Source organism: Grampus griseus, assembly GCF_964374135.1.
Source record: "Grampus griseus genome assembly, chromosome: 10".
NCBI lineage: Eukaryota > Metazoa > Chordata > Mammalia > Artiodactyla > Delphinidae > Grampus > Grampus griseus.
In genome coordinates, this window is record NC_139004.1 from 59,639,899 (window position 1) to 59,663,411 (window position 23,513).

General features: G+C 39.8%; 1 protein-coding gene across 1 annotated transcript in view; it reads left to right on the forward strand.

Moving 5' to 3' along the window:
- Positions 1-23,513, forward strand: part of ULK4 (unc-51 like kinase 4) — a 513,951-nt gene that overhangs the window by 215,159 nt on the left and 275,279 nt on the right. The window contains exon 31 of the mRNA XM_082664206.1: positions 9,974-10,022. Coding sequence (XP_082520332.1) covers positions 9,974-10,022 — 49 coding nt within the window. The remainder of the gene's footprint in view (positions 1-9,973; positions 10,023-23,513) is intronic.

Consider the following 23,513-nt stretch of genomic DNA (forward strand, 5'->3'; position numbering starts at 1 on the left):
CTTTTGTGATCTGCCCTGGTTTATTCCTCCAGCCTGATCTTTTAAAAAAATTATTATTATGTTTTAATGCAGACTTTATTTATTTACTTATTATTTTTGGCTGCATTGGGTCTTAGTTGCGGCACACGGGATCTTTCCTTGCGGCGTGCGGGCTCTTTGTTGAGGTGCACGGGCTTCTCTCTAGTGGTGGTGCGTGGGTTCCAGAGGATGTGGGCTCTGTAGTTTGCGGCACACGGGCTTAGTTGCTCTGCAGTATGTGGGATCTTAGTTCCCTGACCAGGGATTGAACCAGTGTTTTCTGCATTGCAATATGGATTCTTAACCACTGGACCACCAGGGAAGTCCGCAGCCTGATCTTCTGTTACCTTCTCCTTACTTCTTCCATTTATTCAATAAACTCACCTTTTCTCTGTCCTTAATGAGTCATCATGTTTTTGCTTTCTCTCATGCTGTTCCCTTTGCCCAGGGCACAACTCATTCTTAGCTGTCCTCCCTCCCCTTCTACCCTGTCTTCCATCCACTACTTGTAGATAACCTACTCCTCTTTCAAGGTTCAGCTCGAGCAGTACTTACTCTGTGCAGTGAGGACACTCATGTCAGCTGCCTGGGTTTATATGTCAGCCCCACTTCTTGTCTCTCGATCATTTCTTTGTCTCTCAGTTTCTCGTCTGAATAAAAAAAGGAATTCATCATCATCATCATCATCCCTATGGTTTCTCTTTGTTAGAATCCACTGAGCTAGCACATGGACAGCACTGGGAATCATGTTTTTCACATAGTTATTGTGCAATCCACGTTTACTCTGCATCTCAGATAGAAGAGGCTATTTCTGTTGTCCCTTCTGTACCCTTTATAGACATCTGTCATAGCACTTATAATACTTGATATAGCTCTCGGCCCAGTGCATTGCATTCAGTAATAATAGGTACTCAGTAAATGTTTATTGGCTGAATGAGAGAGAAAAGGGAAAAATCTTAGCTTGACTTTAAGTGGATTCCAAAACAAAAATCTCTTGCATGTTACTAAGTAACAGGACAAAAAGGGGCCATAGAGAATAAGGTTCATTAAATTGAAAATAAATTTTAAAATATCTTATATACAATTGCTGTTTTTTAGTACTGGGCTCATGTCCATAGGAGGAAAGAAATGCCACGTGGACAGTCTAGTGGTCCTCTTAGGAACCTGTGTTCCTGCCAATCCTTTCTCTTACTGATTTGCGTTTCTTTCTGTTCCTTCCCCTCCCCAGTCCTGCAAGGATGAGCACACTTCTTACCTGTGGTTTCAACATGGGGAGCTGTGGGACCCATACAGAATCATGTCTTGGAGAAAGTGCCAAGGATTCAGTGAATTTTTAGAGTAAGGAGGCCAGCTGCAGAGCCACGGGGTTCAGAAAGACAGAAGGTGAGGGCTCAGGACCCAGGCAGAACAGAAAGCCCTGGGCTGGATGTGGGGAGGCGGGGCCAAAGCCCTTGGCTGGTTAACAAGAGCGTCGTTGCCTGTGCAGGGACGGTTTGTGTAAAGCCGAGGACAGAACAGGACTTTCAGGCATATCACAGCATCTAGAATTGGAAGGAGTCAGAGATGTCTTGTCAGTGAGCGATACACTGCGTGGAGAGCCTCTTGGCTACTGTTCTTCCTTCTCACCTTCTGTACTTTCTGTGATAGAAACATTCTGTTGCCTGGATTCATTCAACAGATGTGGATTATCACAGGGCTGTATTGGGCATCTATGGAGGTAATAGGTAGAAAAGCATTTTTGAAAGTTGCTAATGTAAAGTTCTTCTATTTCCACCTAAAACCTCCTTTCTATTGGAAAATGTTTGCTTTATACATAAGCAAAGTGTCTCTTACTGAAATTCATATCTTTTTCATGCTGTTTTAGGCAGTGGGAGATTTTTGTACATCAGAGGTACATTCTGGTATAGCTCGTGTGCTAGCTTAATTCTGACACTTTCTCAGCAAATGAAGCAGTCAACTTTATAACTTGGGTTAAGTTATTTTTATATTGTTTATGTTTTGTGACCACTGGGGTGCAAATTTCCTCAGGGAATAAGTAGAATGCCTATCCTAAGGAGGATTCTGTAGATGTTGGTAAAATGACTAGATCTGAAATTCTCTGTGCTAAGGCTGCTCACCTCTTAACCCTGCCCCTTCTTTTGGGGAAAAATAAGTCTTTATATGTGTACCTTTATTGGTAAGACTTCTGCAGTTCTCTGCAAGAGGATTAGCAAGCATTGCAAGCAAAGGCAAACATTTCAAGGAAAAACCTTACAAATATTCTTGCTTTCAAGATAGACATAATATCATGCCATAAGTAAACATGAAACCATTTCCTTTTGAAGTTGATTCACTGAACCAATAATTTGAAATTCAGCTTGATGTTAGAGACCTTTTATTTTAAATGACTATTGTTGGTCCACTAGACTGGTAAATTAGGTGAGCCATAAGAAACAAAAAAGCTTTGTGTGTAGTCTAGCAGTCAGTTATTAACAAATATGAAATCTAAAACTCCTAACCAACGTTGTTGGAAAGCTAACAGACGTCCAGCATCTATTTTGGGTTTGTACACAAGTTGGCCAGAAGCAGCTTAATTCAGAGAATGAAATCTGAATTATTAAAACAAAGGAGGCGGGGGTAAGATGGAATTGGGGTGGGGGGAAAGGTCAAGTTTGTAGTGGGCAGAATTCTAAGATGACCTTCAACACTCCAAGCCCATCTTCTCCCAGTGATTCAGTTAAACACTAACTTAGTCCTGTTGTGAGGGGATATTGCAGATGTCATTAAGGTCCCAAACTAGTTGACCTTAAAATACGGAGATCATTTGGGTGGCCCTGACTAATCATATGAGCCATTTAAATCTGGTCTAGAGGTCAGAGACAGGTAAGTCAAAGAGATTTGAAACTTGAGAAGGATTCTACGTGGAGGAGATTCTCCGTTGCTGGTTTTGGAGATGGAGGGAGCCACGTGGCAAGGAGTGTGAGTGGCCTCTAGAACCTGAGAGGGACCCCTAGCTGACAGCCAGCAAGGAAATAGGGGCCTCAGTCCTACAACTGCAAGGAACTGAGTTCTGTTAACAGTGATGGGAAATGGATCCCTTCCACCCTCCAGATGAGAATTTAACCCAGCTGGCATCTTGATTCCAGAATTTTGATACTCTGAGCAGATAACTCAGCCATGCTGAGCTAGACTTCTGACCTACAGACCTTTGAGCTAATCAGCAGGTGTGCTTTAAGCCATGAAGTTTGTGGTCATTTGTTATGCAGCAATAGAAAACTAATATGAGGCCTCTGTCATGTCTCCTTTGCGTCCCTGTAGTAGCCTATTAACTGGTCTCTCTGCTTCTAGACCAGTGTTGCTCAAACTGGTGAAGAAACAGTTTTTGAAATTCCAGTGTGTTGCAGACCAATACTGTAGCAGATTGTGCAGATGGCTGCAAAAACATCTCCCGTCCCTGTGCTCTTCTCTCACGTGACCATGCCACTCCCTCTCTCAGGAGGCTCTAGTTTCCTCCACCTGAGTCTGGGCTGGCCTTAATGACAGGCTTATAACCTCTTACCATTTTCAGGTGATACCCTGTGTTGCAAGGCTGTTAGAAAAGGCCGTGCAGCTTCTGCCTGGTTCTCTAGGAAGGCTCCTCCTTGGCGCTCAGCTGCCATGCTTTGAGAGGCCATGCCACGTGGAGAGGGCAGTACTGGGTGATCCAGTCAACGGAATTAACAGCCTTCCTTGAGTCATCGCAGCCCAGATGCCCGACATGTGAATGAGAAGCCTTGAGATAATTACAGCCCCTAAGCTGGTCTAGTCAACCCCAGCCTTGTGTCTTCCCAGCTGAGGCCTCAAACATCGGGGACAAAGACAGGTCATCCCCACTGTGCCCTGTCCAAATTCGCGACCCACAGAATCAGTGAGTGTCATAAAGTACTTACTGCTTTCTGGCACTACATTTGGGATTGGTTTGTTATGCAGCAGCAGATAACCAGAATAAACATTTTAATAAAATGCTATGAAAGCGAAATTATAAAAGGACAGAATATAAGCAGAAAACACACAGTGTCACTGCTATGCTACTCTGTCGGTCAAAGTAGTTACAAACCTGCCAAGATTCAAGAGGAGAGGATATAGGCCCCACTTCTCAAAGAGAGGAGACTTGAAGAATTGGGGAGCCATTAAAAAAAATTTAAATTTTGAAATAAATTTAGCCTTATCGAAAAGTTGTAAAAATATTACAGAGAATTTCCATATGCCCTTCACCCAGCTTCCACTAATGGTAACATCTTATGGAACCATAGTACCGTTGTCAAAACCAGGAAATTATCATTGATGAAATATTGTTAACTGATCTGCAGATTTTATTCCAGTTTTGCCAGTTTTCCTAATAATGTCCTTTCTCTGGTCCCAGATCTAATCTAGGACTCCATAGTGCATTTAGTTTTCAGGTCTCCTTAGTCTACTCCAATATGGGACAGTTCTCACCCTTCCCTGTCTTTCATGACTAACGCTTTTGAAGTGTACAGGTAGTTATTTTGCAAGATGCCCCTCAAATTTGCTTTAATTTTTTCATGGTTAGATTAGGGTTATGCATTTTTTACAAGAGTGCCCCAGAAGTGATGATGTGCCCTCCTTTGTGTGTGATATCAGGGTGTACATGACGTCAGTATGTCTTATTCCTGGTGATGGGAAACGTGCTCCTTGGGGAAGGTGCTCCCTGCCAGGGTTCCCCACTGTAAACACCTTGTGGATAGGTCCTTTGAGACTATGCAGATATTCTCTTTGTCATCATATGTTGCTGGGGCCTTGTTACAAAACTGCCACAAAGTTTAAATTTTTTATCATTCGATCCAACAGATTAAAACTTAATCTTTCCAGTTTCTGTCATTATAGTGTCATAGATGTGGGCTGTTTGCAGACTGGCTCTGGTCTGCAGACCACACTTTGAGGAGCAATGTTCTAGGCTGCACTGCTTCGCCAGTTCCTTTATTCCTATTACTGTCAGACTGGAGTTTGAATAGCAAATCCAACGGTGTCATTCTTCAGCTTAAAATTCGTCAGTCTTCCCATCCTTTTAGGGTGCAATCCAAACTTCTAAGCCTGACGGTCAAGGCTACATCATTCTGCTCCATCTTTCACATTGTCCCTTTACTAGTTAGACTTCTCCGATTATCCTCACCATTGTATCCATGTAGGCACACCTGGCTCCTCCACACACTGTAGCTGGCCAATCCCCTGTCTTTCAAGGCTGATGAGCACCTCTTTTCAGTAGTCTGGGCTCACTAGGTTTTCCCCACGTCTAGTCCTCTGTATCCTGTGCATATATCTCTGATAGAAGTTGAATTTTGTTTTTATGTTTGGTTATGTATATGTCAAGCCATTTTTTAAAAAAAATTTTATTGAAGTATAATTTATTTACAATGTTGTATTGGTTTCAGGTGTACAGCAAAGTGATTCATTTATATATTAGCTATATCATATGATATTTGTCTGTCAAGCTATTTGACTTGACTGAGCTTAAAGGCATCGATTTTGAGTTATAAGATTAGCCCATGACAAGGGTTCAAGAGTGTTAATCATAACTTGAGATAGTATCCACGAAGAAATGTCTCCAGTACTAAGTAAGATCTGTATGACCAGATGGATTCCAGAAATGCAGAGACAGTGTGTGGAGAAGCCCTTTGGGGAGGACATTGTCCCTGATGGATAGGGTTGACTGTTGGGGCCTTTGGCTCTAGACTTGTGGCCCTTCTTCCTGTGTATGGTCTCTACCCCAGGGGTAGATAAAAACTTCAAGCGAGGAAGCAAACTCAAGACAGTGCAGCTCCATGGGTGGACCCCTGTGTCTCTGTAGGCCTGTTTTATTGCTTTTGGGGACCACTTTCTTTGTCCTGCAAAACTGAGCAAAGAGCAGGTGGAGATCCTCTGCCTTCCTCTCCCTGCACCTCCTTCTAAGTTTTAAAGGAAAATTTTAAAGAATGCTAATAATGGTTTGAAATTCAACCCAACCAAGTGTTAATAGCTCTCTGAACAGAACAGGAGTGATCTCCCTGTACCAATTTTTCCTGTGTTGCAACTAGTCTTTTATATCTAAATATTGCTAGGCTTACTTTATATTTAGCCCTATTTTCAAATGATATGAAATGTAATTGTGCCAGAAAATAGAGAAAAGCAAGGCCGCCATGATTCCATAGGTCACTGATAATAACTTTACCTCGAACGCAATTGTTCTTTCTTACGTCAAAAGTGTTGACCTATTATTTAAAGTATACATTTTAATCTTTTTGGTAATCATTTAGCACATTTTGTGATAAAATCTTCTTAAAATTTGTGCTTATAGCTTCCAGAGATAAATCTCAACTTTAAGTATTTATCAGAATTTAAATACATGGTATTTTAAATGAGTTATCAAGCATTAATAAATACATGAAAATGTTATCAATAAATGATTTATCAATTAAAAATTATCAATAAATAATTGATCAATAAATAGATTTTTAAAAATTTCCCAATACCAGTGGCAACATTTACATTAAGAACAGGAGGGAGTTAGAATGCCAAATAATGTATCCTAAAGATTTTCATAAATTCATTCAAAATTTTCTAATTCAAACAGCACCTCTTTTGTTAATAACATAAACCACATATATACAAAGTCTCAGTCAATCTCCTGTAATAAAACCTTGTACGGAAAACTCTTTCACCATGTACAATCTTATCATTAAATTACACTGTTAAGGGGAAGAAGAACCGCCCCTCTCCAACAAAAAACCCAAGGTAAAGTAGTCCCAAGAATGGAATTTGGAAAGGGCAGTATATTTCAATTTAATCATCTGGAATTACTTAAATACAGTGTGCTTAGATGGCTAACATAAAGGAAGAAAAGTTTACTGTGCTACAGTTACTAGCTTCACAGTCCTTTGAAGATTTGGGATAATTTCAAAAAGATCTCTACTTTGTTTTTGGTTTAAAAAATTCAGATAAATCTTTTCCCTTCCTGTCCTTCAGGCTGTCTATAAACCATAGAAATTTCATTCTTTTCAAATTTAGGAAATAACAGACTCGTAGTAAGATGATACTGGTCATTTAAATCATGGGGGCCAACCACAACAGAGCCCCCGGATAAGATAGCCTTTTTTTTTTTTTTTTTTTTTTTTTTTGCGGTACACACAGGCCTCTCACTGTTGTGGCCTCTCCCGTTGCGGAGCACAGGCTCCCGACGCGCAGGTTCAGCGGCCATGGCTCACGGGCCCAGCCGCTCCGCGGCATGTGGGATCTTCCCAGACCGGGGCACGAACCCGTGTCCCCTGCATTGGCAGGCAGACTCTCAACCACTGCGCCACCAGGGAAGCCCAAGGTAGCCTTTTGAGTCATGATTTTCCAAAGTCTCTGTGATGACTTAAGACCTGCTGCCTGAATAAATCCCTGAGAACCGGCCACATCCACTTTGCTTAGAGGTAAGCCTCCTCCTCCCTGCTCTACAGAGGCCTGAGCACCGGAGCTGCTCCCCAGAGGACCAGGTCAGAGCAAGAGAGCTCCATTACTCAGAGCACATCAAGGGTTGATCATTTGAGAACCGAGCTACTAATTGGACTTATGATGATATGAAAGGAGATGCTTAAAGTAAGGAGACGTATTTTTAAAATCAAAATTTAAGAACATATTGAAAACTATGGTCTCTAAAGCAGTCTAAAATCTGTGGATTTCAGATATTTTATATACAACTCACAATAAAACAAAATACATTTTATGTCACTACCCAGTACACGTATTCAGAGCCATAAGTGAAATAAAAATGCCACGGACAATACTGTGTGTGACACCCTTGAATATTTTCTATTGTATTGTTTTAAATTAAGAAAATGCTACTCAGTAGCCAGTAAACTCATTGCCCACTTATCAGTCACTTCCCATGGTCTGGAAAGATGCTGCCTCAGATAGTTGTAAGTGTATGCAGCCACCGTTGTCCCATACCTGCTTTAGAGTGCTTTTGGGATTACATGTGAGGTTAGTGCACGAGTCACAGAAAATGTCATAGAAAAAAATTTTTTTTCACTAAAAGTGATTTTATTTAGCTTGAGTTCCCTTTTTATTTACCACATGTGGCTCTAAATTATGTGTTAGTCAAATCAAAGATCGAAATTTTTCTGGTTGATTGTGTTCAGAAGAATGTGAGGATCGAAGTGTTAGAACTTGAAGGAGACTTAAGAGGTAGTGCAGGCCAGCCTGCTCGTCATGCAGAGACCAGGAGACGAACTAGTTGCAATTTTTAAGAAAGAATTAAGGTTGTTTATGTAATCATATGTTAGTAATAGAATGTATTTTAAAATACCATCATAGAGAGGCTGGTGTTGTGAGTGGCTGCTTCTGGATCTGAATGTTGGGGTAGACTGTGATACAGGGAGCTGTCACTTCTAGGTACCGTTGGGGAGGCAGTGGTGCCTGTGTCCCTGTGACTTTCTTGGCTGTGGTTGCTAGGGCCACTTGGAGATGTATGTGCTTGGCTCTTTCAGCCTGGGCCTAATGAAAGTATATATCATAAAAATTGAAAAAGACCTATTTAGCAAACGATATGGTTAACATCTAGGAAGCTGAGGAAGAGGATTAAGAATGTGCTGACGTAAAGTTGCGCTTGCTCCTGAGTCTGTGCGTTTCCTGTCCTGCCCAGGCGTGGTATAAGGAGCTCCATCCTCACATCTGAGCCTTCAGTTGCCCAGGAAAGTGAGAGAATGTAAATGAATTTAATATCTGTAGTCAAAACCTTTTCCCTCTAATATATCGAGACTACAGAAATCATCGCGTTTATTTTTGCTAGATACTGAGCTAGGGCTTTCTAAGTGCTTCAGTCTCTGAGACTTCTCTCTGTATCTCACTTTTCCTTAACAGATATTTGTAAAACACTGTGATCTTTTTTTTGGCTAATCTCATAGGCTTTTCTTTCATCAATGTATTATCATAGACAAACAAGCTCTAGGGAGGCCAGGCGATAAATTCCCTTCCTGTCCTCCTGGCCTTTTCTGTGAAATAGACAAACAACACATACATGCAAGGAAAACAACATGCTTGTCTTAAGTGCTGTAGTTTATCCTACAAAGTAAATTCTAGTCAAGTTAAGGAATCTGATTGTTTTTTTTAACTGGAGCAGGATCAGAAAATTATAGCTTGTGGGCCAAATATGGGACACTGCCTGTTCTTATAAATAAAATTTTATTGGAACACAGCCATGCCTATTCATTTATGTATTATTTATGCCTGCTTTTACATTATGGAGACAGAGGTAAGTAGATGCTATAGAGACTGTGTGGCCTGCAAAGCCTAGAATATTTACTATTTGGCCTTTTATAGAAAAAAGTTTACTGACCCCTGGAATAAAGGAATATTTAGAGATTGAAGTATTGTCCTTAAAAAACTATCACTTTTGAATCAAGGCTATTTTCCCTTAAGTAGCATGAAAAAATTCTTCTGTTACGAACAGATGACAATTTATAACTAGGTTTGATGAGAGAAAGTGCCTAGAAACTATTGAGTGATTGATGTCTACCTTTTTTAAAGATCATTAAAAATCATTGTACATTAAATCATTAATGCTGAGAAGATAACTAATGAGGCATATATGAAAGATTACAGTGTGGCATGCTAATAATTTAACTACAGGGAGGATTGGTTACATTATTTCAACTGGCATTGCCTATTTTGACAGTCTTTATAATAATTGTGAACTTTAATAAAATTTTACATTTATAAATATCAGTCTGAGGTTTTACCTGCTACAGTCCAGTGAGGCTAAGCTAATAGTCATTTGCAAAGAAGCCTCATATTTCTTGTGTTTAGATGTAGTTTAGTGTATTAAAATGAGTATTTAGTCATAATATTTTTCGGTCACAGAATTTAAGCAATAAAACATGGGGCTGCAATGCTCCATACCAGGGTAGCAGTTTAAATAATTTTAAAATAATTAATAAATTATCTTTTCATTTTTTAACAGACTTGTGGAAGAAAGCAAACTGATCCCACGCATTTTTGATGTAATTCTGGTAAGAGAAGAAATGTGCGTCTGAAATTCAAGTGAAATTTAAAAGTTTTTAAAGTTTTGACCACGTTGTTTGGTTGGGTTCTAACCCTAACTCTGCCCAGAAGGATTGTGTGTCCATCATGTCACTTAACCTTATTAGGACTCAGTTTCCTTGTATGAGCTCTTGTCCAGCTCTGAAATTGTGTAGGGATGCTGTTTAATGACCTGCCCTCTTTCTGAAAATCCTTTGCATTTTATTTCTATAAAGTTAAAAACTATGTTATCTAATATAGAAAGAATACTGTATCTGAGGTTGGTTTGTGGAGGAAAGGCAGAATGACGATCACTGTGCTTCAATATGAATTTTCTGATTTTCACCATGAAGCTCTTTGACTTTGTCATCACTGGGACAGATCAACAATTTTATGCCTATGGGCAGAAGTTGTCTTCTTCAGAACGTAGAATAGCTTAGCTTCTGTACACCATTTTTTCCATTCATAGGACACAACTTGATTGAAAACCATCGGTTAAAGAAAACCTTTCCTCTCTGGTTCCTATGTGTAGAGAATAAAATGGGACGTAGGGTTGGCTTTTCTCACTTCTGATAAATCCCTATTTATACTAAATAGAAATCTGAGAATTAGGCTGAAAACTCAGTTGGTACTTATAGCAAGGGAGTGCCCTTAGCCAAAGAAGTGTTCTCTTGTACCTTAGTGGGTTGTCCTCTCTTTACCAAAATGTTTCCCTCCATAGCTGACTGACAGTGCAAGGGACAAAGGAGGGGGACATGTCCGCAGTCAGATCAGCCGAGCCTGCCTTGGTCATCAGTAGAGCAATAGCTGTTATTGTCTGATAACCCTACCAATGGAAGATTAGCCCTGTTTAATCATCCTAAATTATTAATCTACAAGTTGTTTGTGTGCTGATAGGGCTGTATGGTAAAAACATTATTTTTCTTAGCTGCAGATCGCCCTTTTTTTTGGTGGAGAGCTGTTGGGTTTGCTGAGCTATTTGAGTTAGGCGGGGAGTAGGGGTGGGCATGCGTAGTATTCCCAAAGCACGCTCAAGTGACAACAAGATGACCCAGAGCTGCCATGCTAAGAGAATTGTATTGCTTCAAATAGTCAACGGGGATTTTAGAGGTAGTATCAGGAGAAGAAAGGGAGAAAAAGGAGATGAAGACCCATGGAGATCATCAGCTGTCTAGTGGGGCTTTTTAAGCTTTGCCCAGTGGTATGTGCATCTCCCACCTTCGGTAGGACATACATCACTTGCTAATTCGTTGTGGAGTTGGATTTGCTTTTGGAGGGCCACGGGGGCCGTTAATGTTGGGTTCGGCTGCACGGTTGGGCAGGGGGCAGGAGCCAAAGCTGTCCACATTCAGCCACCTCTGGCTTGCACTTGAAAAGAGACTTGGTGCTGCAGACAGAGAGAGCTGGAGCTAGACTGGACCTTAAACTCATGGATGTGACTCGTCCCCTTGCTGTGCCAGGAGGGCTTCTGACCTGCTGAGGTCAATACAGCTCCTTTTGTGACTGATAGAAAGTTCTCTACCCAGCCTTTGGCAATCATCTCAAGGTCTAAAATCCCACACATGGAAAATTCTTCCGTGTATGTTACCGAAACCCCTCCCTACGTGATGAATCTTTGTATAACAAGCACCTAGCAAGGCTTCATATTGCGCAAATGTTTAACTGATTAATGCCACCATTGAAACCCCTGTCATTGTGTTGTAGCTGTCGTTGGGGGTGCGTAGAAGTGACATATACTTTCCAGGTCAGGATTTCAACTTGTCCTGAGCCCTGTGACCTCGGAGGCATTTCTGGGAGGAGGCTTTTCCTCCTGCCGGAACAGCTCCATACTCAAGTGTTTTGTAGGCCCTTATTTTGAGAAGAGGTCCTGCTGCTAAGAAAAAGTAAAGAAAAAAAACTGTTGGAAATCACTGCTTTTTGGGACAGGACTTTTGATGTATTTGAAAAACATTATTGAATCCCTATTCTATTTTTGACTTTCTTGAGTTGAATAATCACTACTTTTTTCTCTGTATAAATACATTTTTAATCAATGAAGTATCTTTGTAGCAGTTATCCTATGAACTATTACCTTATCCTTTCTAAATTTTTGTCACCGAGCTAGACATAATATTTTATTGATTCTATGCTGTACTTTTTTTTTTTCCCCTCATATTTTAACATTTCTGAATCCAGGCTATACTTCCCAAACCAATGACATTTTACAGTTGCTTTCAGCCAGGTGACCTGGTTGTCATTGCCTTAACCAATTCACTTCAGTTTTATTTTTCTTTTTATTAGTGCCCAAGAACGATATATTAGAAAAATATGTCTAAGTTTAAAAGCGCTCTTTCAATAAAAATAAAATGAAAATTCTAAGTAATAAGAAACCATGCCATAGTTTAATTGGCAGCATTTTTCTTCTTTAGTGCTTGATAAAATAATGGTGTATCTTAGAACTGATGGATTCCTGGATTCAAGAAAACACAGTGTATACTTCAGTTGGGTTTGGTTTCTAAGTTCAAGGGCCTAGGTGGTGTCTGGCATATATATAGCAGCTTCTAGCAATGGTTTGATCAGAACGAGACGTAATGAAAAGATTGTACAAGACCCTTTGGCTACTGCTTGTGTCTTTTAGCCACTCATTAAAAAACACAGCAGCATTAGACTCGTTTAGCTGGTGGTCCACTGTGACCTCTTGATGATTTTTTTCTTCACTCTTAGCACATAACTGTTTTCCATCTTCGGTTTGATGTACTTAGAGCCTGATAATGGGCTTTATAACATCATTGTTTTCTAGAGTTCCTCGTATGATATGCTCTTACCCACAGTGTAAGACATCCTCTCCTAGATGTTTTTCATTACAAAGCAAAGCTGTTTCTTCTGGTGGGCAGGAATTGCAGTCAGCTTCCATGTCTTTCCTGCAGGCTTGGAGGGAGGTGAAAATGAAGGCAGCAGAATTCTAAATTTGTCATCCTGTTTGGTAGGAGGTTTCTCAAGGGAGAAAGAGAATACTGTGAACTCCAGGGGAGGGAGTGATTGGCTCTGCTCCGTGTAGGGAGAGGAGTTTCACAGAAGAAGTAACCTTTGAACAAGGGCCTTGAGCGGCTTGTTGTGAGGAGAGGGGGCATTCCAGCTTTGGGGGTGGTGAGTACTTAAATGTGCCTGCACCAGGGCCGTGGAGAGATGGTAGGGAGTGAGTAGTTTGGGACCAGATTCCCGCAGGGCTGTGGTTCTTTCTTATTTGTTGGCTTTGCAAATAATTTATGCTCTTCAAAATCACAGTCCTCTAAACAAACTAGTGGTTACCAGTGGGGAGAGGGGAGGGAGGAGGGGCGATATAGGGGTAGAGGATTAAGAGGTACAAGCTATTATGAATAAAATAAGCTGCAAGGCTATATTGTACATGGGGAATATAGCCAGTATTTTATAACTGTAAATGGAGTATAACCTTGAAAAGATGTGAATCAATATCTTGTACACTTGTAGCTTATATAATATTGTACATAAACTATACTTCAATTTAAAAATTAAAAAAAAGCAGGATCCTCTATTTAAAAGAAGACTTTTTGAGCCCCTCTGCTGCCTGGCCATTGGGGTTGGGTCTGGGAGAGGATCAGGATTAGGATCATGGGCTTATACTGGAAACTTGAAATGGGTTGAAAGCTGGATTCTGGGAGTCACCCGTAGGACTCCATCAGCGAGGCTTTTGACATCAGCCAAAGGGACTGTGGGAAGGGAGCTTAAAAGATAGAGCTGGTCTCAGAGATCTCATCTAAGGGTCCAGGAGTTCTAACACCACATTCAGGCCAGAGAACAGGCAGGATGTTTTTAATCCTGTGTTCCAGCTGCAAGTGTCCCCACTCTTGGCAGGCCAAGCGGTGGGAAGAACCAGGTAGCTGATAGCTTACAAAAGGGAGCTGTCACAGCAGCTCGGTGCTGCTTCCCTGGCAGACACCGCATTTTCACTGGCAGCACAAGGCAGCTGTGTTGAGGGGAGTGGAGGCTCAGGCAGCCTGCATTGATTTTAGCTGACTCAATTCCCACATACAGCCTTCAGGGTCTATGACTCTGAGGCAGTCTGGATCTGCTCAATAAATGTGGGCTCCTGGAGAAAGTCAATCATAGGAGGACCTGGTGGCTTGATTTTTGAGTGCAGAGTTGCTTGGCAAGCAGGATGGAAAGCATTCTTCTTTCTCCTTTGCCACTTTCCAAAGAGTAGATATTGCTTTGAAATGTGTCTTAAGTATGAATTTGGATGGATCAGCCTTTGGGTTTTGCTATAACTCTAATCTCTCTTCATTTTATTTCAGTGGTTTATGTTTTGACCTACTTCCGTAAATCATTTTAATGCCAAGTAATATGGGCAACCTGTATTTTATTGGAAAAAAAATCTATATTCATAGCAGATTTTCCAATATGTGCCAAAATATTGCTGTCATGATATTTTATGTGTCTATTCCAGAGCAGACAATTAAAGAGCAATCTCATTGGCAAATGTTAACAATAAAAATGGGATTAACAGCACACGAGTTTGACAATTATATTGTTTTAACAGTTCTCGAGGATAGCAGTTGAAGCAAGCTTGAGTAAATCTTCCAAGTCAACTGTATATTTAGAAAAGAGCCTCTTTACCAACCTTTGGAGCCTAAAGGATTTAGTCCCTGAAATACCAAAGTAGTACAGACTGGTAGCCTCATCACATTTAAGGAATGTTTCCAATCCTGAGCATTCATCAGGCTTCTAAAATTATTTGCTCCATTCTAGTTGCAGCCCATCTAATGTGAATTGGTTCTCAGGGTTAAAATGACAAGTTACTTATAAGTTTAAGCGTCTGCATGCTTGTGTCCAATATGCCATTAATAAGTGCTGCTCTGCACTTGAGCATGAGTTGCTAAAATAGAAAACATGATTTGATTAAAATTTCAAAATGCTTGACTCAGGAAGGTACTTTAAGAGTTACACAAAGAGTACTTACTGGATGCAGGGGATAAATCTGAATCTTCCGTCTACATGGATACCTATCAGGGATTCTGTAGATTGTAAGATGGAGCTCTATAACCAATTCCTGGTGTATACGAAGATGATTTTATACACTGCTAACACACTGCCATTAAAGTATGTACTTCGAAGTGTTTTGTTCAGTGGGGGTGAGGAAGCAGATGCATTTGTGCAGATCTATTCTGTAAACTGATCTTTACAGAATAACTCTCTGGGGCCAGTGTGCAATGTATTGATACTGGATTGAATGAAGTGAAGTTGCCCATACAGCAGCTGAACTAATGGCTTTGATCTGATCAATACCATGTTATCTGGTTAGCTGAATAAATGGGTTGAAGCTGAGTAAAATAAACTTCTATCAGTATACTTGGACTAAAGCATGACTAGTTACTGCATAATCAGCCCAAATGGTTTGAAAGAAGATGGACTGTATTAAGATAAAAACTACATGTTATATCCACTGAAAAAATGCTAAAATAGGGCTTAGGATATCTTTGGCCAATCACAGAGCATATATTGGGAGTGTGTTACATAGGGCTTCTCCCAAGTCAGTGTAATCTTGCATGATATCATCATCATTCTTGTTTCTAGTTCTGCTCTAGTTCCTGGGCTTCACTTTGAGGAAACAGGTACTATTCCCTCTTCCTTCTCTGTAAGGAGATGGTCTAGTTACAAACCGTAGAAGTAGAAAGTGATAGGATGTCAAATAATGTACTTGCTAAGAGTGTTAAGCTTTTGTGTGTTTTTGGTTTTATTCTTAATTGATCGTGGGATTAGACTTGTGAAGAAGTAAGGGTAAAATTAGGGCATAGCAAATAAATGAAACCTCAACAAGAATGAGTTACAGACCAGTGAAAAGAGGCTCATGGTCCAATAAGGTGTTATAAGGGAGAATCAAGAGAAAACAAACACTGGATTAAATTTTGAACAAGCAAAAGAATTAGTATAGTACTGGAAGAAGAGGCGGTGTTCTTGTTTGAAGGGCTGTGAATCTTAGGTACTTATGTGAGCCTGTCCCCCTGCACTCATCTCATTGCCTGTGCTGTTGATTAAATTTCTCCTGCAGACCTGCGCTTTTCAATATGGTAGCCAGTAGCCACATATAGCACAACGAGCACTTGAAACGTGGCTGTCTGAATTGGGATGCGCTCAGAGTGTCCAATAGATACCAAATTTCCAAGGGAAAAAAGAGTGTAACGTAGCTGATTAATTTTCCTGTATTGATTACATGTTTAAATGGCAGTATTTTGAGTGTGTTGGGCTAAATGGAATATTATTAAAATTAATTTTATCTGTTTCTTTTTTTTACTGCAGCTTTCAGAATATTAAAAATACGTGGCTTGCATTATATTTCTGTTGCATAGTGCTGCAGTAGGTGATTTCCTGTCTTGTATCTTCAGTCACATTGTGACTTTCGCTTCAGGAGGAAACTGCTCTATGTACAACCAAACCGCGTTTGTCCCCAGCACATTGCCCTCCCTGCTTTTGGTTTTTTAGTACGTTTTGATTTATTAGTGAACAAGTGAGGGAAGTGAGGCATGGCTGTTATATTTAGACTCTTTCTTCAATCACAGCTGACCTTTCGCCCCTTGATGGTAGATTGGAAGATGAAACGGTAGGAAGCGCCAGTGTTCTTCAGTATAATGTACTCACAAAAGGCAGTGTGGTTGTAGCTCCGCTGAATTTTGGCCATGACTAGTGATACCACTCAATTTTACTTCTTTCCTAACTCTGCAATATCTGAGGATGCCCAGTGATTGGCCGTTGGTCAACTTTGGGTTCAGGCTTCTGTTAAAATGCCCACTGTGGTCATCAGGCTTTGCCCATTCTCACTACTCCAAAGCCCTGTGTGTTTGGGGCCCTTTGATAGATAGAACAAGGTGAGGTAGCTTGTGGTATATACAAAGAGGTACTGGAAGAGCCAAGTTTAAAAGCAGTGATCATTCATTCTCAATATATGACCAGTGAATGTTATGTTATCTGAAAGTTCCTCAGTAATGTAGGACCCCATAAGTTTATTCATGAACAAAATTATTGAGATACCCATTTTTTTGAGACTATGGAAATATCAGTAAAAAGTTACTAGTTTTGATTAAAGCAGCAAACATCTACTAGCATTTGCTTTTGATGCTCTTTGCGTTTGTTTTCTTGGATGAGCAAGAAAAAGCAGAATTTATGTGCTTACCCCCTCGCTGCAAAGGATTTTCAAGCTGAGCCAGGAAATCTGATGCAGTAAAGCAGTTTACAGATTTATGGGGAAAGGAGAGCTTTTTAAATAGCTCTAGCAAGTGAATTGCGTTTTGGATTTATTAGAGGTACCAAATTGGAGAAACACTATGATGAGATGCCAGTAAGGGCAAGTTATTACTCAGGATTTTTTGGTTTATTTTTTTCTGACAACAAAAACAATACATGCTTGTAAAAAGTTCAGATCGTACAGAAATGTCTAAGATAGAATGGGAAATTCTTCCATAATATCACAGCCTACAGCTTGATGCATATTTTCCTCATTGTTTTTCATGTATGTATTTTTTAAAAAATATTTATTTATTTATTTGGCTGCACTAGGTCTTAGTTGCAGCATGTGGGATCTCTGTTGCGGCACACGGGATCTTTAGTTGCGGCATGCGGGATCTCTAGTTGCGGCATGTGAACTCTTAGTTGCAGGATGTGGGATCAAGTTCCCTGACCAGGGATCGAACCCAGGCCCCCTGCATTGGGAGTGTGGAGTCTTAGACACTGGACTGCCAGGGAAGTCCCCCACATATGTATTATCTCTCTCTTCTTTTTTAAAAAAGAATGGGACCCTACTAAATAATATATTTTATATCTGTCTTACTTTACAATGTCCATGGCAGCAGGGTGTGTGTGTGTGTGTGTGTGTGTGTGTGTGTGTGTGTGTGTGTGTGTGTGTGTGTGTGTGTGTGTGTATGTGTATGTATGTATGTACACCCATATGTATTATTTGTTCTATTTGATGGCCATATAATATTTTTTGTATTAGCACAATTTATTTAGCCAATCCCCACTGACGGACATTTCAGGTTTCCCCCCCCCAACTTTCTGCTAATATGAGCAGCACTGAACAGAGAATATCTTTGTACATCTGTGTGAGTTTCTATAGGATACGTTCTTAAAAGTTGCATATTACACCAAAGTATATACATCTTTTGTATTTTAATATTACTCTCTGGAGTGGTAATATAAAATTCCCCACGCAGCAGTAGTATAAAACAACACCTGCCTTGCCATACTCACAACTGAGTGTTACTGGTCTTTTAAATCAGGGGTCCCCAAGCCCTGGGCCACGGACCAGTACCGGTGGTCCTTGGCCTGTTAGGAACCTGGCCGCACAGCAGGAGGTGAGCGGTGGGCCAGTGCGTGAAGCTTTATCTGTGTTTACAGCTGCTCCCCATTGCTCACATTACCGCCTTAGCTCAGCCTCAGCATTATGGTGAGTTGTACAATTATTTCATTATATATTTCAACGTAATAATAATAGAAATAAAGTGCACAATAAATGTAATGCACTTGAATTATCCCCAAACCATCCCCGCACTCCGGTCCGTGGAAAAATTGTCTTCCACGAAACCAGTCCCTGGTGCCCAAAAGGTTGGGGACAGCTGTTTTAAATTGTCAGTTGTTTGTATTTTGACCCGTGTGCTTTTTAATATCAGAGTCAAATTTATCAGGTTTTTTTGCTTATAGCTTCTGTTAGGAAAGAACTTCTCTTCGACAAGGTTATAAAGTATTAATCCATCTTTTATTCTATACATTTATGGTTTTATCATTAAATCCTAAATCTTTGCTCCAAAATAACTTTGTTGTGAGGAACGACTACAAGTCCAGCTTTTCTCTTCCCCATACCTCCCTCTCACCATCACCAAATTCTTTCAGTGGTGTTCGTTGATGTAATTCATCATGATGGTGACTTGAAATGCCATATGTATCATTCATTCACTGTATTTTGTTTATTGTCTGTATTGACATATGTAAGCTGCATATATTAAGTGTATCAATATAATTTGATGAGTTTTTACATAAATATTCAATCAAGATAATGAATGAACATACCCATCATCACCAACATTTCCTTGTGCCTATTTTTAGCCCATCCCTCCCTACCCCCATTCCTGTCCCAAGCAACTATTAATTTACTTTGTCTCTGTAGATTAGGTTACATTTCCTAGAATTTTATATAAAGTAGTAATAAGGGATGGACTCTTTTCTTTTTTAATGAATCCCTGGCTTCTTTTGTTGAGCATACTTACTTTTTCCTAGGGAGAAAGCATTATGTCTGATTTGAACCATTGGGTTTTGTTAGAATCCTTTAGCAGGTTGAGAAGTTCCCTTTCATTCCTAGTTTGCTGAGAGATTTCACTGATGGATTTTTTTTCTTTATCTCTTAAAATCATCATGTAATCACTTTAAAACATTTTTTAATATGGTGAATTTATTGATTGATTTTTGTATGTTAAAACAGTCTTGCCGCCTGGAGTTAAAACCCATGTGATCATGCTGTATTTTTTTAATATATAATGCTGGATTTGATTTAGTAAAAATTTTAAGTATTTTTGTGACTATGTCCATGAAGGATATTGTTCTATAGTCTTCTTTCCTTATAATCTTTTTCTGTTTTTTTTGTATCAGGGTAGTGTTGGTCCCAGGGAATGAGTTGGAACATGTTCCCTCTTCTGCAAATTTTTGGGAAAAATATTCTTTTAGAATTGGTATTTATTTTCTCCTTAAATGTTTAGTAAAAATAACCGGTGAAGCCACTGGGGCTTGAAGTTGTCTTTGTGGGAAGCTTTTAAAGTACAAATTCATTTTCACTACTGGATAGAGGGTTATTCAGTTTATTTCTTTTGGTATCTTTCAAGGAATTTGTATATTTCATTTAAGCTGTGAGATTTCTTGGCATGAAGTTGTTATGGTGTTACCTTATTATCCTTTTAGTGTCTGAGAATCTATAGTGATGCCTCCCTCTCATTTCTGATACTGCTTTTTTGAACAGTGATGAAAAATTGAGTGTTCTCTTTTTATTTCCCTTCTAATTTAGTTAGCTAGAGGTTTACTGCCTTTATTTGCCCTCTGAAGGAACTAGCTTTTGGTTTTATGGATTGTTTTTCCTATTTGTTTTTTCATTAATTTCTGTTCTTTATTACACCTTTTCTATTTCCTTTGGGTTTCATTTTTTGCTCTTATTCGGATTTTTTAAGAGATGCTGAGGTCATCAGTTTGTGACTTCTCTGTTTTATTACTGTAATCACCTAGTACTATAAATATCCCTCTAAGCACTGTCCTAGTTTCAATTTGGATATGTTTTATGTCATTTTCATTTAGTTCAACATAATTTCTAATTTCCTTTGTGATTTCTTCTTTGATTCATGGATTATTTAGAAGTCTGTTAGTTAGTTTTCCCATATTTGGGACCCAAATGTATTTTTTATTGATTACAACTTAATTACATTGTGGTTAGAGAACATACTTTGTATGATTTGCATCCTGTGCAATTTCTTCAGACTTGTTTTATGGCCCAGTCTATGGTAAATGTTTCCTATATACTTGTGGAGAATGTGTAACTGCTGTTGTTGGTTGGAATGTCCTGTGAATGTCAATTAAGTCAAGTTGGTTGTTAGTGTCGCTCAAGTCTTCTGTGTCTTTACTGGTTTTCTGTCTACTTGTCTGTCACTTACTGAGAGAGGGGTAATAGTGTCTCTGGCTAAAATTGTGTCTTTGGCTAGTTCCCTTTCAGTTATATCACTTTTGTTTTCTGCTTTGAAGCTCTGTCATTCCATGTAAAAATTAAATTTGGGATTATGTGTCATTTTGAGGAATGGAACTCCTTATCATTATGAGATGCTCCTCTTTCTCCTTGGTAATATTCTTTGTTCTAAAACCCACTTTGTCTGATGTTAGTATCACCACTGCAGCTTTCTTTTTCTTTTTCTTTTTTTTTTTTTTTGCGGTACGCGGGACTCCCACCGTCGTGGCCTCTCCCGCTGCGGAGCATGGGCTCCGGGCTCGCAGGCTCAGCGGCCACGGCTCACGGGCCCAGCCGCTCCGTGGCATGTGGGATCCCCCCGGACCGGTGCACGAACCCGCGCCCCCCACATCGGCAGGTGGACTCTCAACCACTGCGCCACCAGGGAAGCCCATGCAGCTTTCTTTGATTAGTGTTAGTAGGCATATCTTTTCCCATCCCTTAACTTTTAACCTGTCTACATCTTTGTATTTAAAGGTGTTTTCCTGGAGATAGATGTACTTTGATTTTACCTCTTTATCCATTCTTACAATATTAGTCTTCTTTTGGAGGTGTTTAGAACATTTTCATTAAAAATATTTAAATCTACCATCTTACTACTAGTTTCATGTCGCATCTTCTGTTCTTCTTTCTCATTTATTTCTGTCTTTTCCAGCCACCTTTTATATCAGTTGAGTATTTTACCTTTTAATGGTTGGTGTAGGGTTTACAATATGCATCTTTAATTTACCTCAGTTTGCCTACTATCATGTAGGTAATTACCCTGATGTAATGATTACCTCCCAATATACTACCAGGCAAAGTAACCAAGGGTCATTGGACATAGGGGATCACAGATCAAATAAAAAAAACTCACATCACGTGATTTATTGACCCAATTAAGTGCGTATAGTGAGAAGTAAGGCATAGGGTAAATTAACACCTTTTAATAGGGTGCAAGCAGAGTGAAGTACACTCCACCTGAATCCTGAGGAACAGTGTGTTCGTATGCTCTCCCCCCGCACCCCCAGGCTGCATCAGCCTTCCTCAGAGTTGCGTCTGAGGAACAGTTCCCACCGATGGAAAGTATCTCAGGCCAACAGCACATACTTGGAGCGACATGTATAGTTGGCCCTGGCCGTACTTGCCAGTGAACTTGCTGACCATCCATGGGTTTTATTTGTGTTTCTTAAGCAAAGAACACACCTGAGTAGATGTCACCAATGTGTGGCTTAATTAAAACTTCATGTATTGGTATCTGCTATTTTAGTATTTAGTTTAATATTTAGTGTATCATGAACGTTTAGGGCCCAGATGTCTTATGTATGTTTAATGACTCGTGAATACTAGGTATCTTCTGGTCGTTTCATCCATTTTTATTCATCTCTAGCACACTTATGCTCTATCTTTATATGTCACATCGTATGGGCATCAGACATTGCATTTTCTCTTCCGTCTCAGAATTAAATCCTCCATGTGATATGGAAGTGTACGTCACACCACTCCGTGTCTTATGTGAGAACCTTTCAGCAGCATATTTCTATTTGTAGTGGCTTCTTATCACCTACATCATGAGATCCAATTCCTTCCGAACCCTGCATGATCTGACTGTGGTTTCCTGTCCTGCCTCATGTCATCCTCACTTTCCCTTCCTGACTGTGCTGTCATCATGTTGACAGCTCAGTTTACTGAGTAGGCTACGCATAGGCCTCCTTTTCTCCTCCTCAGGACCTTTGCTTCTACTAGTCCCTCTCCCCAGAATGTTCTTCTCCCGTCTCCTTGCATGGCTGAGTGCATCTCATCCTTTGAGTTTCAGAGACCTCTCTACCTCGTCCGCACTATGAGAATAAGGAGCCACACCTGTCTCTGTAGCCTCGCCTGTCATCTGGCACAGAATAGCCTTAGGTGTTACGTGGCTATATTATATAGTTAAGGTATAATGCATTATTATTTCTAATGTCGTGCTAGATTTAATACGTGAACTTGTAGAAGGGTTTTTACTTAAGTATTTGTAAATGTATGAAATTGGTCTGTAGTTTTCATGTGAGGCCTACTACTGTTCTTAACTTTATATTGGGATACAGCTATAGTTTCACAAGAAACTGGAAAGGTGGCACAGAGAGGTCCTGTGTACTGTGCTCAGTTTCCCCCAGTGGTTGTAGCACACTTAACTATAGTACAGTATCAAAAGCAGAAAATCTACATTGGTACGCCATGTTCTGCATCATTCAATTTGTGTACATTTTTTGAGGGTTGTTTTATGGCCAAGGATATGGTCTTTTGGTTTATGTTCTGTGGATGCTTGAAAGGAATATGTATTCTGCTGTTATTGGTTGAAGTGTTGTATAAATGTTGATTAGACTGTTTTGGTTGATGGTGGTGTTGACTTCTATATCCTTGTGATTTTCTTTCTAGTTATTTTATCAGTTGAGGAGAGAAGGGTGTTGAAGTCTTTAATTATAATTATGGATTTGTTTCTTTCTCTTTTCTCGTCTCCCAGTTTGTATTTCCGTGTGTTTGCATCTCTGTTGCTTGGTTCATACATATTTAGGATCATTAAGTCTTCTTGGTGATTTGAATCATCATGTCATTTTATCATTATAATTTTGTCATTATGTAATATCTGTGTTCCTTTTAATTTTCTTTCCTCTAAAGTCTGTGTTTTCTGATTTCAATATAGCCACACCTGCTTTGTTTTGATAAATGTTTGCAAGGTATGTCTCTTTCCATCCTTTAAATATTCAGCCTCTCTTTAACA